Raw genomic sequence first — 15510 nt, 5'->3', positions numbered from 1 at the left:
AAGCTAGGATATGCATATAATTTGGTAGATTTGGATAGAAAACACTCTAAAGTTTCAAACTGTTAAAATAATGTCTGTGGGTATAACAGAACTGATTTGGCAATCGAAAACCTGAGATTTTTCTGATGAATTCTTTTACAGTATCCATTGACTTAGGACTCAAACTGCACTTCTTAGGGCTTCCTAGATGTCAACAGTCTTTAGAAATAGTTTCAGGCTTGTATTCTGAAAAATGAGGGAGTAAGAGCACTCTGAATGAGTGGACACCGCAGTGGCCCAGAGATTTTTCATGCGAGAGGCCTTTCTTGTTTACTTTTTATATTGACGAAGTTATTGTCCGGTTCAAATATTATTGATGTTTTTAGTCTAAAAACAACCTGAGGATTGATTATAAACATCGTTTGACATGTTTCTACGAACTTTACGGATACTGTTTGGATTTTTCGTCTGCCTGTTCTGACTGCGTTTGAGCCTGTGGGTTACTAAACAAAATGGATACTATTTGGATATTAACAGGGACTTTATCGAACAAAACAAACATTTATTGAGTAAATGGGAGTCTTGTGAGTGCACCGATATGAAGATCATCAAAGGTAAGTGATTAATTTTATCACTATTTCTGAATTGTGTAACTCTTCTATTTGGCTGGTTACTGTTTGTAATGATTTGTCTGCTGGGCGCTGTTCTCAGATAATCGCATGGTATGCTTTTGCCATCAAGCCTTTTTGAAATCTGACACCGGGGTTGGATTAACAAGAAGTGAATCTTTAAACCGATGTATAACAGTTGTATGTTTTATGAATTTAGTATTTCAGGTTTTGAATTTGGTGCTCTGCAATTTCACTGGATGTTGGCCAGGTGGGACGATACCGTCCCAAGTCCCCTGGAGAGGTTTAACAATCTACAGTTTTGGCAAGTCGGTTAGGACATCTACTTTGTGCATGACACAAGTAATTTTTCCAACAATTGTTTACAAACAGATTATTTCACTTGTAACTCACTGTATCACAATTCCAGTGGGTCAGAAGTTTACATACACTAAGTTGACTGTGCCTAAACAGCTTGGAAAATTCCAGAAAATCATGTCATGGCTTTAGAAGCTTCTGATAGGCTAATTGGCATGATTTGAGTCAATTGGAGGTTTACCTGTGGATGTATCTCAAGGCCTACCTTCAAACTCAGTGCCTCTTTGCTTGACATCATGGGAAAATCAAAAGAAATCAGCCAAGACCTCAGAAAAATTATTGTAGACCTCCACAAGTCTGGTTCCTTGGGAGCAATTTCCAAATGCCTAAAGGTACCACGTTCATCTGTACAAACAATAGTATGCAAGTATAAACACCATGGGACCACGCAGCTGTCATACCGCTCAGGAATTGTCCAAAATGTTGTATTCAAAATTTAGACTAGTACTATATGTGTAGAGTGTGTGACCTAGCATTTGTGTGCGTATATGCATGTCTGTACCTGTTTGTGTGTTTCTTTTAACAGTCCTCGCTGTTCCATAAGGTGTATTATTATCTTTGTTTAATTTCATATCTAGAGCATTCCTACTGAGGATAGTGCCCTAAACAAAACACACTAAGTTGATAACTACATGATACGTCTACAACTGTAAGGCACTAGCTTCGGACAGTCTACAGGGATGGCTTATTGACCTCTTGGGAGAAACTGGTGAGCACGGTAGCTGTAGAGTTTTGACTCTCATCATGGGTATGGGCTAGTACCCCCCCCCCCCCCCTTTGTGTCTTGGGACCCCCATCAGTGGTCGGTGTTGGTGTCCGAGGCACAAACACAAATGTCTGTCACACCCTGACCATAGAGATCTTTTTATTCTCTGTGTTTGGTTGGTCAGGGTGTGACCCGGGTGGGAAACTTGGGTTTTCTGTGTTTCTATGTTTTGGCCTGGTATGGTTCTCAATCAGGGACAGCTGTCTATCGTTGTCTCGGATTGGGAATCATACTTAGGAAGCCTTTTTTCCTTTTGGATTTTGTGGGTAGTTGTCTTTGTTAGTGGCCTGTATAGCCCTAGTAAGCTTCACGTTCGTTTTTGTTGTTTCTTGTTTTGTTGTCGACATTTATAATAAAGAGAAATGTACGCCTACCACGCTGCACCTTGGTCCGGTCATTTCCACGATTTTGACGGCGATGGTGACAATGTCGAATCCTTTGCACGAGTTGTCAGCAGCCGCATTGGTAGTAGATTGGCTGTAACCTTTCAACCAAATCTCCTGGTGTTTGTGCTTTAAAATGCTCAGTGGTTGTCGAGGCCTGTCAGTCACCACAGCGTACGCATGTGCCAACCGTTCCAGTACCTGCGAACTGAGACTAGGATATCTGGCTGTAATATCACATAGTGTTTCACCAGTGCGGTTCATCGGGTCAGTTGCGAGACTGATGCTGTTAGTTTCATTTTGAGGGGTTTCAGTCCGCTTTAAAGAGAAAATTGTATCATCGGAAGCAGAGTACACTCTGCACGTCGATGCTTTTATTCCTGAGACGGCCGCAGTCTTACGGAAGTGTCCGACAGACAAGAGAAGTTAATCTCAGCTACAGTATCGGACGACTCCAAGGAGATGGGAAGTTGCTCATTCACAGAGACTGCTGGCTCGAAATCATGAAAATAATGGTCAATCAGGTTTGCCGATTGAATGTGACGAGATATTGTAATATGTCCTGAGGTCAGATTCTGCACCAAGAGGTTTCGAAATGTCTTTTTCCCAAGGGGTGCTGTCGACAGACACACCTCGTTGATGACTTCGTAGTACCTAGCATTAGGAGACAGTGTGGTCAGTGGAGACGTCACTGTGACCATGGTTAGTTTCCTTTCCATTATTGGGAGTAAACTATCCAAGTCTGCTCCGAGTAGCAGGGGTTCAGATTCGAGGCTGGTAACATACACAGGGTGAACAAGCGATACGTCCTGGAAGTGTAGTTTCAGCATGAGTCTCAATGTGAGAGGTGAGGTAGTCTGAGTGAAACCTCAGTGTAGTGTCGCATTGGTCCCTTTTTAACCAATGTTTAGTTGGCTTCAAATACCTTTTTCATTGAACAATGTTTGAGAGATGAGCGACACTGTCGAGCCTGAATCAATTAGCGCAGGAGGTTAAGCAGTCAGGACTGTTTCCAGGTACGGCCTGTTTGAGTTGCGTTTAGTGGTCATATTCCCCACAAGCTGGAGTGGTCGTTCGCAACGACGTGATGTCATTTCTGTTCAAGGTTAAAAAAAACTGATTTCCTTATCAGGTTTTGAGTGGAATTGGCTCGTGAAGTTTTTTCTTCACAACCTTGTTATCAGAGTCTATAGACAAAGCTTGTGGGCTTGTTCCTTGATCGAGCAGGCCCTGGACAGGGTCTTGAGTGAGAGCGGAAGTCATTTGATTTTTAACCTTTCTAGTGCAGGGGTTCCGCCTCGACAACATTCTGCTGAAAAGGCAGCGCCCGAAATTCAAATGTTTTTTTTTTTAAATATGAAACTTTCACACATTAACTCTCCATCTTGTGTAACAAGTGTCATATTGTGTTAGTCTGCTTGGGACCTGTTGTCATCGTATTAAGTTTATAATCAATAACCTATACAGTGTGTGTGTCCTATGTTATCATTTAGTTGGTTAGTTAATAAATAATCAAATCAATTTGTGTGGTACGGAATGATCAGCGAGACTCGGATTTGTGCAGATTCAGTCTGCGACGTTCAGAATGAAACTGATATGAGGAAACAATTAATTAGTGACTGTTATGATATCTATATATTCTTGAGTTAATTCGGGAGACGTTAACACATTAAACAATTTTTCCCTTGGTGCCCCAAATTCCTAATGAGTTAATTGTTACATGATTAATTTAAGATAATAACAATTAAACATAGTAGGTAATTATTTGATGAATAACAGTCATCTGATTAATGATAGTCACGTTGTTGTTTGAACGAAACTGACTTCTCTCCATCTCTCACGTTTTCTGAGAGATGGAGACCAACAGTGTATTTCTTTGTTACTGCGTGTTCCGGTAAACATCACAGAAATTAACTGATTACGGGTGAGCGTGAGACATCATTATTAAACCCCCGTTCCCTTAAAGGGGACTCCGTGGTGCTTGGAACTGACATTCCTGTACAAGTAAGGCTAACTTTTCACTAGATGCTAAGCTAACAAAGGGAGAGCAGCCATTTTTCCTTTGTTCACAGGGCGACACCCTGTGCCATGGGAAATGGAAGTTCCGCCTCCTTGCGACTCCCGTTCGATTTCAGATTTCTGCTATCAGTGATCCCTAGGTGGTGAGTACTAATCCAGTATTGACGGAAGTCCCTCCTCTGCTAGAATCCCTTGTGAGTTCAGCTTTCAGGGGTAAGTGACCCCTGGTTGTAAAGAATCACCTATATATATATATATATATATATATATATATATATATATATATATATATATATATATATATATATATATATATATATATTGGTGAGAAAAATATATTTTTAAAAACATTCCATTGAGGTCCAACGTCATCTCACATTTTGTGAAAGTGGTTACTCTTCTGATATCCAGCCATTCTCAATGGATTAAATATCGTTGTCTCATTCAATTTAACAAGGATGTTAAATTGCTGAACATACCTTTTCAGGTAGATCATTTGGGTGAGGTCCAAATTGATGTGTTTCAACCAATGAGGCATTTTAAACTTTTCCACATTAACCTAGATACAGCAACGATTTCAGGTTAATTAAAGTTGAAGTCCCAGATAGCCTGTACAGGTCTTTAACATTGATTAATCAAGCAAATGTGCTTTTTCATTCACATCCTAATCCCACATTGCTGATCCAGTATCGATGGCTCATTAACATGTTTAAATAGATAAGAGTTTTTGCAGCTTCCAACGACTCAAAACCCAAACTTATTATTATTTATTTTTTCATTCTCATCCACTGGGTTCCCAGTCCCCTGCTAATTATCGAACCCTCACTCATAAAAGGATTGGTCGCTGACCTCGGCAGCAATACAAACCCCAACTATGCCATTAGTGGAAAAACAGCTGAAATGAAGACAAACGCTCTCCAAAATCAAGCATCGGGCGCAGGCCTTGTAAGGTTCTCTCCAGTTTAGCTCTGATGTATCAGAATCAGAGATTGGCATTGGTCCAGGACCACAGTGCATGGCTGAAGCACAAGCAAGAAGTGGTTGATATGAAGGGATAGGTGGAGAGAACCCGGGAAACTAATGACAACAGCAGAAAACAAAAATATTCTGCTAGCCGAAGAACTGCAGTTGAAAACTGAACAATTAAAAGTAATTGCAAAAACGTATTACAATGAACAAGCGCAAACTCTTCAACAAAATTGTCTTCTACAGGAACAACTCGATTTAGCCAAAACTAAATATGATTAAATTTACGCCAAACTAGATGACTCTGAAGAGCTAGCTAAAAACAAGGGTGAGCAACTTGATGCCCTGCAAGCAGTTTTGATGAACATTTCTCAAAGAAATAATGTTCTAGTCCAAATGCTGCAGACAAAAGACGATCAGTTAATGAACACAATGACCAAGTTAGATGACAAATCAACAGAACTCATTGAAGTCACTGACCAAATTAATGATGCGAGACCTCAGGTGATGAGGATGGAAATATAGATTTCTAAGCAAGCGGGGGAAATCTCATCACTGAATCTCTCACTCTGTACTCAAGTCCTCTACCTGCAAACCATAACAGTTAAATATGAGGCCGAACGGAGCAAGTGTGACACTCACGTGTCTGAAATAAGTACTCTAAGTGCCCAAATGGACTCTGCTATGCACATAAAACCACCTTCTTAGGTACCATCTGGAGGAATTCCAGAACAGTCACCTGCTGCAGCGTGACTACCCAACCAGGCAACCGAGCTCGGTACACAAAGGAGTGAAGACGAAAAAAGGTCTGACTTTGCCTCCCTCAGGTGTTCCTCAGTCTTCTCCTCTTGGCCATTCGGCATATAGTAATATGGAGCCTCTTTTCCAACAAAGCCAAAGTTTGGCTTCTCCTCTTGGACTTTCGGCACCAGTTTCCTCACAGGATGAAGCCAACCCTCTCTGCCCACTTGGCACAGAACGCCCTGACAAACTCGTAAAAAACTTCCACACTTTTGACCCCATTCCAGGTAAGCCAAACGACACTGAGACTTTCCTAGCAGACAGAGAGGACGCCTTAGATGGCTACCCGAACACTACGGGTTCTGGCAGGCTTTACCTGTTGAAGATAACGTCGAATAGACATGTGACAAGGTTCATTCGAAAAACTACTATACTAAACTTGGCACGGCTTTGAAAATATAATTCAGTGGTCTACAACTCGTAAACACGACAGCTCGCTGGCTAACACTGTCAAACAAGCATGGAATGAACACCCTCAAGCTTAGGCATCCTTCAACTTCCTTTGGCCTCCTCACTGAAACAGGAATGGAAGAGCTGATACCATTCAAACAAATGTTTCTGTCGAAAATGTATCCCAACTTCATTACCTACTTGGGCCCTACAGCCCACATTGGTTTGCCAATCTCAGAACTCAGAGCTTGCAAGCGTAGCTTTTGAGGCATCAAAGGTGCAAAGCGCTGAGTGTCCTGACACATTGGTTTTGAAGTTTGAACAGGAGCATCCACTCCAGTTAGTGTGCATTATCAGGTGTTGGAGCATTGAGAGATGACGCACAACAATGATTTCTACCACAAAACCACAATACCAATACACACTGCGGTCAAAATAATGGTAAAGAACTTTGCCATCAAAACGACTACCGCTACAATCGACCCGATTGCTACGTTCCTGCACCCAACCCACACAAAGTGTCAGAGCACAAGGGCAACAAAGGGTTCAACGATGATCAAAATGTTGACCGATTCTCTCTCAACGTTTTACTACATGAATTTAGAGAAAAGGGAAAGAGTTAAGTCACTATGACTAGACGTGGAATTGCTGGACAATAGGTCCGACAGAATTAAGACCCTTAGCAAGGACGTTAACCTTTTTGGGATAGGGAGCAGCATTTTCACTTTTGGATGAATAGCGTGCCCAGAGTGAACTGCCTCCTACTCTGTCCCATATGCTAATATATGCATATAAAACACTCTGCAGTTTCTAAAACTGTTTAAATGATGTCTGTGAGTATAGCAGAACTCATATGGCAGGCGAAAACCTGAGAAAAATCCAACCAGGAAGAGGGACATTGAGGTTTGTGGTTTTTCAAAGCTTGGCCTACCGAATACACATTGAGATATAGATGAGGTTGCACTTCCTACGGCTTCCATATGGATGAGGTTGCACTTCCTACGGCTTCCACTAGATGTCACCTGTCTTTTGAAACTTGAATGAGGATTCTGCTATGAAGGAGGGGCTCATGAGACCTCTGAGTCAGTGGTCTGGCCTTGGGCTCATGACGCGTGCTCCCGACGGAGTTACCTCGCGTTCCAGTGCTTTTTCTGAAGACAAAGGAATTCTCCGGTTGGAACATTATTGATGTTTTATGTTAAAAACATCCTAACGATTGATTCCATACATCGTTTGACATGTTTCTAAAGGACTGTAATCGAACTTTGAGTTTTTGTCTGGATGAAGTCCCTGCGCCTCATGAAGATGGATTACTGGGCTGAACACGCTAACAACAAGTGGCTATTTGGACATAAATGATGGAACTTTATGGAACAAATCAGACATTTATTGTCGAACTGGGATTCCTGGGAGTTCCTTCTGATGAAGATCATCAAAGGTAAGTGAATATTTATGGTGTTGTTTCTAACTTTGTTGATTCCAAAATGGCTGTTTTTGACTGAACGTCATTCCCAAATTATGCTTTTTCCGTAAAGTGTTTTTGAAATCTGACACAGCGGTTGCATTAAGGAGAAGTCTATCTTTAATTCTGTGAATAACACTAGTATCTTTTATCAATGTTTATTATGAGTATTGCTGAAAAATCACCGGATGTTTTGGAATCAAAACATTACTGCACGTAAGTGTAACGGATGTGAAATGGCTAGCTAGTTAGCGGTGTTCGCGCTAAATAGCGTTTCAATCGGTGACGTCACTTGCTCTGAGACCTTGAAGTAGTAGTTCCCCTTGCTCTGCAAGGGCCGCGGCTTTTGTGGTGCGATGGGTAACGATGCTTCGAGGGTGACTGTTGTTGATGTGTGCAGAGGGTCCCTGGTTCGCGCCCGGGTATGGGCGAGGAGACGGTCTAAAGTTATACTGTTACATAAAGGCGCCAATGTAAACTGAGATTTTTGCATATAAATATGCACATTATCGAACAAAACATACATGTATTGTGTAACATCATGTCCTATGAGTGTCATCTGATGAAGATCATCAAAGGTTAGTGATTAATTTGATCCATATTTCTGCTTTTTTGTGACTATCAGATTTCACACACCAGCTGTTATTGACAAATAGACAATGACCACTATCCCTTGTCTTACTGGAGGTGGCTGTTCTGTCTTGCCGATGCACGGAAAAACCAGCCAACAGTATATTTTCTATGTCGACGTTCATCCACGACCCTGTGAAACACAAGATATTACAGTTTCTAATATCCCGTTAATAGGATAGTCTCGAGCTCATCCAGATTATTCTAAAATGATTGCATGCTGGCCAATAGGACGGATGGTAGAGGCGGGTTATCCACTCGCCGACAGATTCTCACAAGACACCTGGATCTGTGTACCCTGTTTCGGGTCTCTTCATGTGAATGACGTGGGGTTTGGGCCTGGTCCGGTATCAGCAGTAAATCCTTTGCGTCTTTTTTTGTCTATCACATCTGAAAATGTTGTTGTCCTTATCCATAATCAAATTATTCAGCCAGGTCTGTGAGATAACCAGAAGGTAAATAGCTCATCAAAACCACTAGATGGCAGTAGATTAACTTCTTGCGTCGAGCAATCCCGTATCCGGGAGCGTAATCATAGCCTCAAGCTCATTACCATAACGCAACGTTGACTATTCATGACAATCGCAAATGAAATGAAAGAAATATATTCACTCACAAGCTTAGCCTTTTGTTAACAACACTGTCAGCTCAGATTTTCATAATGCTTTTAAACCATAGCTACACAAGCATTTGTGTAAGAGTATTGATAGCTAGCATAGCATTAAGCCTTCCATTCAGCAGGCAACATTTTCACAAAAACAAGAAAAGCATTCAAATAAAATAATTTACCTTTGAAGAACTTCGGATGTTTTCAATGAGGAGACTCTGTTAGATAGCAAATGTTCATTTTTTTCCAAAAAGATTATTTGTGTAGGAGAAATCGCTCTGTTTTGTTCATCACGTTTGGCTAAGAAAAACCCCAGAAAATTCAGTCATTACAACGCCAAATTAACTCCTTTAATATAGCGTGACCAGCATATTCCTATCATTGCTGTTGCCATCTAAACTCAGCAAAAAAATAAATGTCCTTTCACTGTCAACTGCGTTTATTTTCAACAAACTTAACATGTGTAAATATTTGTATGACCATAACAAGATTCAACAACTGAGACATAAACTGAACAAGTTCCACCGACATGTGACTAACATAAATGGAATAATGTATCCCTGAACAAAAGTAACAGTCAGTATCTGGTGTGGCTGCATTATGTACTGCAGTGCATCTCCTCCTCATGGACTGCACCAAATTTGCTAGTTCTTGCTGTGAGATGTTAACCCACTCTTCCACCAAGGCACCTGCAAGTCACCAGACATTTCTGGGGGGAATGGCCCTAGCCCTCACCCTCCGATCCCAGACATGCTTAATGGTATTGAGATCTGGGCTCTTCGCTGGCCATGGCAGAACACTGACATTCCTGTATTGCAGGAAATCACGCACAGAACGAGCAGTATGGCTGGTGGCATTGTCATGCTGTAGGGTCATGTCAGGATGAGCCTGCAGGAAGGGTACCACATGAGGGAGGAGGATGTCTTCCCTGTAATGCACAGAGTTGAGATTGCCTGCAATGACAACAAGCTCAGTCCGATGATGCTGTGACACACCGCCCCAGACCATGACGAACCCTCCACCTCAAAATCGATCCCGCTCCAGAGTACAGGCCTCGGTGTAACGCTCATTCCTTCGACGATAAATGCAAATCCGACCATCACCCCTGGTGAGACAACACCCCGACTTTTTGCCAGTCCGGTCTGGTCCTGCTACAGTGGGTTTGTGCCCATAGGCAACGTTGTTGCCGGTACTGTCTGGTGAGGACCTGCCTTACAACAGACATTCCAGCCTCTCTCAGCCTACTGCGGACAGTCTGAGCACTGATGAAGGGATTGTTCATTCCTGGTGTAACTCGTGGGCAGTTGTTGTGCCATCCTGTACCTGTCCCGCAGGTGTGATGTTCGGGTGCACCAATCCTGTGCAGGTGTTACGCATGGTCTGCCACTGCGAGGACGATCAGCTGTCTGTCCTGCCTCCCATTGCAATTTGATGCACTGGCCACATCTGCAGTCCTCATGCCTAAGGCACTTTCACGCAGATGGGCAGGGACCCTGGGCATCTTTCTTTTTGGTGTCTTTAGTGTCCTAAGTTTTCATAACTGTCACCTTAATTGCCTACCATCTGTAAGCTGTTACAGGCTGACTGCACCGCTCGCATCGCATTTTGATGGAAACGTCTCTGGTGGGGAAATACAGATTTTATGCGGATTTTAGAATATTAGCATGAAAATCTGAAACCAATTGCATGGAAACCTATCTAGTAACAGATCATTTTTATTTTATTATAATGCTGCATTCATAACAAGTGGGACACTTTGAAAATACTAGGTGTAACCTGGAAGCAACAGGTTTTGTGCATTTACATGCTCTGAGCTAACGCAGATTGGCTAATGGCAAACAAGCTGCGACAACCATAAACTATTATAGTGTTAAAAAAACATGCAATAAATTTATTTTGATAAATAATGTTTTGTTGTTGCATTTAACTGTCAAATTCTGTTACCGAGGTTATTTCCTTAGTAGTTGAGTTCATCATGTGCTAGAAGTCAGATCTCAGGGATGACGAGTTTCCCACTAGTAATTACGAGTTGGACGGGCTTTCAAGTGGATTATATCCTCGTATTTACGAATTTACAAGATGTTATAAACGCAGCTTATCCTCTTAACACTTAATCTTTTATTTCATATTTTTTTTGTACAGTACAAGATGACGATGGATGATCTGAAAGGCAGGACACTGAACCTTTCTGTGTGGCACAATGACTCCAGAGGGAGAAATGTCTTTCTGGGGCAGGTAGACATTGACCTTAAGACCTGGGACTGGGGGCATGAGACCCTTACCTGGTACAACCTACAGCCCAAGGTAAATAGCATTTACTGTATAAAAGTTGTGCAATTTATACAGAAAGAAACACCACAAGGCAGCTTGGTACATTGCCTCCAGGGCGTTGAGGTCAATCCCATTTTAATGTAGTCTTTTCAGGTGGATTTGAAATGTAATTAATGACAAAATGCACCATTACTTTCAAAGAGGATTATTTTCATTTAAATCTCAATTCACTTTCTGAATTTCCTGAATAGCCTGCTTATTTGTCCCACCACTGACCTGAGCAGGTCTTTGATAAGGAGGAGTTTCCTGGAAATAAACCACAACACAAATATTATTGTAGAACATGTGATAAAATGCAGCTGGACACCACCTCTCCCTCCCTGACCAACATTGGCCCTCATATGGAGATTAAATGCTATGTGCAGTAAGAGACGATTTCATACTTTATTGGTCCCCAAGGATAGATTAGTTTGTCGACCTGACAAACCCACAATAAGAACAAAAAAATATCACAAGACATTAAGAACAACTATTGGAAATAACATACGTTTGTAAATGTTTTGGAAACAAAAATCAGTAAGAGCAACACTCAATTATAAATGCCTGTGTGTTAAGTTATCATCCACTTGTTTTTATTTGCAGAATCCTGGCGTTCAGGACTCTCCTGAATATCATGGACTGTTGACAGTAGCACTGAAATATATTCCCCCTGGCTCAACAGGTACTGATATGATATGCCTGTCTCTTTCATGAATGGGATAGCATTATGGTATGATAGAAAAAATGACAACTAATTCATGTTTAAATCACTTTACTGATCCAAAACATTAAAAAAATATATATGTATATAGTACCAGTCAAAAGTTTGGACACACCTACTCATTCAAGGGTTTTTCTTTATTTTTAGTATTTTCTACATTGTAGAATAATAGTGAAGACATCCAAACTATTAAATAACACATATGTGATCAATGATTAACTGAAAATGTTAAACATATCAAAATATATTTGATATTTTAGAATCTTCAAAGTAGCCAGCCTTTGCCTTGATGACAGCTTTGCACACTCTTGGCCTTCTCTCAACCGACTTCACCTGGAATGCTTTTCCAACTTGAAGGAGTTCCCACATATGCTGAGCATTTGTTGTCTACTTTTCCTTCACTTTGCGGTCCAACTCATCCCAAACCATCTCAATTGGGTTGAGGGCGGGTGATTGTGGAGGCGAGGTCATCTGATGCAGCACTCCATCAATCGCCTTCTTGGTCAAACCGGTCTAATGTCCATCACTCATGTTTCTTGGCCCAAGCAATCTCTTCTTCTTATTGGTGTCCTTTAGTAGTGGTTTCTTTGCAGCAGTTCGGCCATGAAGGCCTGATTCACGCAGTCTCCTCTGAACAGTTGATGTTGAGATGTGTCTGTTACTTAAACTCTGTGAAGCATTTATTTGGGCTGCAATTTCTGAGGCTGGTAACTGTAACGAACTTATCCTCAGCAGCAGAGGTAACTCTGTGTCTTCCTTTCCTGTGGTGGTCCTCGTAAGAGCCAGTTTCATCATAGCGCTTGATGGTTTTTGCGACTGCACTTGAGGAGACTTTAAAAGTTCTGGAAATGTTATGGATTGACTGACCTGCATGTCTAAAAGTAATGATGGACTGTTGTTTCTATTTGCTTATTTGAGCTGTTCTTGTCATAATATGGACTTGGTCTTTTACAAAATAGGGCTATCTTCTGTATACCACCCCTACCTTGTCACAACACAAATGATTGGCTCAAACGTATTAAGGAAAGAAATTCCCCAAATGAACTTTTAACTAGGCAGACCTGTTAATTGATATGCATTCCAGGTGACTACCTCATGAAGCTGGTTGAGAGAATGTGAAGAGTGTGGAAAGCTGTCATCAAGCAAAGTGTAGCTATTTGATGAATCTCAAATATATTTTGATTTGTTTAACATGTTTGTTTACTTCAATGATTCCATGTGTGTCATTTCATAGTATTGATGTCTTCACTATTATTCTACAATGTAGAAAATAGTACAAATAAAGAAAAACCTCTTTAATGAGTTGGTGTGTCCAAACTTTTGACAGGGACTGTATGTTTAACCTTTATTTTAGGCACGTCAACAAGACATGTAGTGCACATTTTGCAGACCTCAATCAATTAGTGTCATAAAACAATTATCCATTTTTCTTACTAAACCGCTTCCTCCCCTAGCAATTTCACAATCTACAAAAATACAATATCACACTTATCTCACAATCTACAATTATGGTGCCACTCTGCACACACAAGCTTGTTAGCTAGCTAGCGCAAAGGACATTCAAAGTTTCCTTCATAGAAGCTGCTCCTCCTTTGTATAATTCTGTGGACCTAATTCACATGGCATAATGTGATGCCCAGCACTTCAAGCCTCCTTCTCAACCCGCTCTTACTGTCTCCCCACCCGCAACATTTTAGTTACATCTTGCACCATAGGCTACACATAATCAAAGGTTGATTTCACAGTTAAAAAAGGAACAGAAACGAACAATATAAACCGGTACTTTTTTGGGGTTCAAACCGGTCAGAACAGAGTAACGAAACCAAACCGATTGAATTATTTTTTGGTTACAACCCCTGAAGAAGACTAGATTAGTCAATAGTCATGTAGTACATATTGAAAGACGTGGGACACTGAATTAGCTCTCTGATCATCAATATTGGATATTGTGCCTCTTCTTGCAGGGGTTGACAAGATTAACTCAGGGGAGGTCCATGTGTGGCTGAAGGAGGCCAGAGAGCTGCGTAAGCTAAAGCCTCAGGGTGTCGACTCCTTTGTGAAGTGGTGAGTAGAAGACAGGTTTAATAGAATGGCGTCTGAGGCATGTATGGTAACATACACAAGTTTAGCGGGTGTAGCAAAATGCTTGTGTTTCTAGCTCTGACAGTGCAGTAATATCTGACAAGTAATATCTAACAATAACACAACATATACCCAATACATACAAATCTAGTAAAGGAATAGAATTAAGAAAATAAAAATATACGGACAAGCGATGTCAGAGCGGCATTGAATGAGATACAGTAGAATAGTATAGGATAACGCAATTTCATATGAGATAGGTAATGAAAGATATGTGGACATTATTAAAGTGACTGGTGTTCCATTTATTAAAGTGGCCAGTGATTTTAAAGTCTATGTATATACAGTTGAAAACAGAAGTTTACATACACTTAGGTTGGAGTCATTAAAACTAGTTTTTCAACCACTCCGCAAATTTCTTGTTAATAAACTATAGTTTTGGCAAGTCGGTTAGGACATCTACTTTGTGCATGACACAAGTCATTTTTCCAACAATTGTTTACAGACAGATTATTTCACTTATAATTCACTGTATCACAATTCCAGTGGGTCAGTTTACATACACTGAGATGACTGTGCCTTTAAACAGCTTGGAAAATTGCAGAAAATTATGTCATGGCTTTAGAAGCTTCTGATAGGCTAATTGACATAATTTGAGTCAATTGGAGGGCAAGGCCTACCTTCAAACTCAGTGCCTCTTTGCTTGACATCATGGGAAAATCAAAAGAAATCAGCCAAAAACTCAGAAAACAATTGTAGTTCTCCACAAGGCTGGTTCATCCTTGGGAGCAATTTCCAAACTCCTGAAGGTACCATGCTCATCTCAACAATAGTACGCAAGTATAAACACCATGGGACCACACAGCCGTCATACCGCTCAGGAAGGAGATGCAGTCTGTCTCCTAGAGATGAACGTACTTTGGTGCAAAAACTGCCAATCAATCCCAGAACAACAGCAAAGGGCCTTGTGAAGATGCTGGAGGAAACGGGTACTAAAGAATCTATATCCACAGTAAAACGAGTCCTATATCGACATAACCTGAAAGGCCGCTCAGCAAGGCAGAAGCCACTGCTCAAAAACTGCCATAAAAAAAGCCAGACTACGGTTTGCAACTGCACATGGCGACAAAGATCATACATTTTGGAGAAATGTCCTCTGGTCTGCGGAAACAAAAATAGAACTGTTTGGCCATAATGACCATCGTTATGTTTGGAGGAAAAAGGGGGCGACTTGCAACCCAAAGAACACCATCATATCCGTGAAGCACAGGGGTGGCAGCATCATGTTGTGGGGGTGCTTTGCTGCAGGAGGGACTAGTGCACTTCACAAAATAGATGGCATTATGAGAAGGAAAAATACGTGGATATATTGAAGCAACATCTCAAGACATCAGTCAGGAAGTTAAAG

General features: G+C 41.1%; 1 protein-coding gene across 1 annotated transcript in view; it reads left to right on the top strand.

Moving 5' to 3' along the window:
* si:ch211-266g18.6 (synaptotagmin-like protein 2) overlaps positions 1–15510 on the top strand; it is a 50991-nt gene that overhangs the window by 29692 nt on the left and 5789 nt on the right. Inside the window, exons 12-14 of the mRNA XM_020470369.2 lie at positions 11132–11293; positions 11903–11981; positions 13985–14084. Of these exons, the coding sequence (XP_020325958.1) occupies positions 11132–11293; positions 11903–11981; positions 13985–14084 (341 nt within the window). The remainder of the gene's footprint in view (positions 1–11131; positions 11294–11902; positions 11982–13984; positions 14085–15510) is intronic.

This window comes from Oncorhynchus kisutch, linkage group LG14 (genome assembly GCF_002021735.2).
Source record: "Oncorhynchus kisutch isolate 150728-3 linkage group LG14, Okis_V2, whole genome shotgun sequence".
NCBI lineage: Eukaryota > Metazoa > Chordata > Actinopteri > Salmoniformes > Salmonidae > Oncorhynchus > Oncorhynchus kisutch.
The sequence above is the reverse complement of the archived record's forward strand: the minus strand, read 5'-3'. Positions and strand labels throughout refer to the sequence as shown.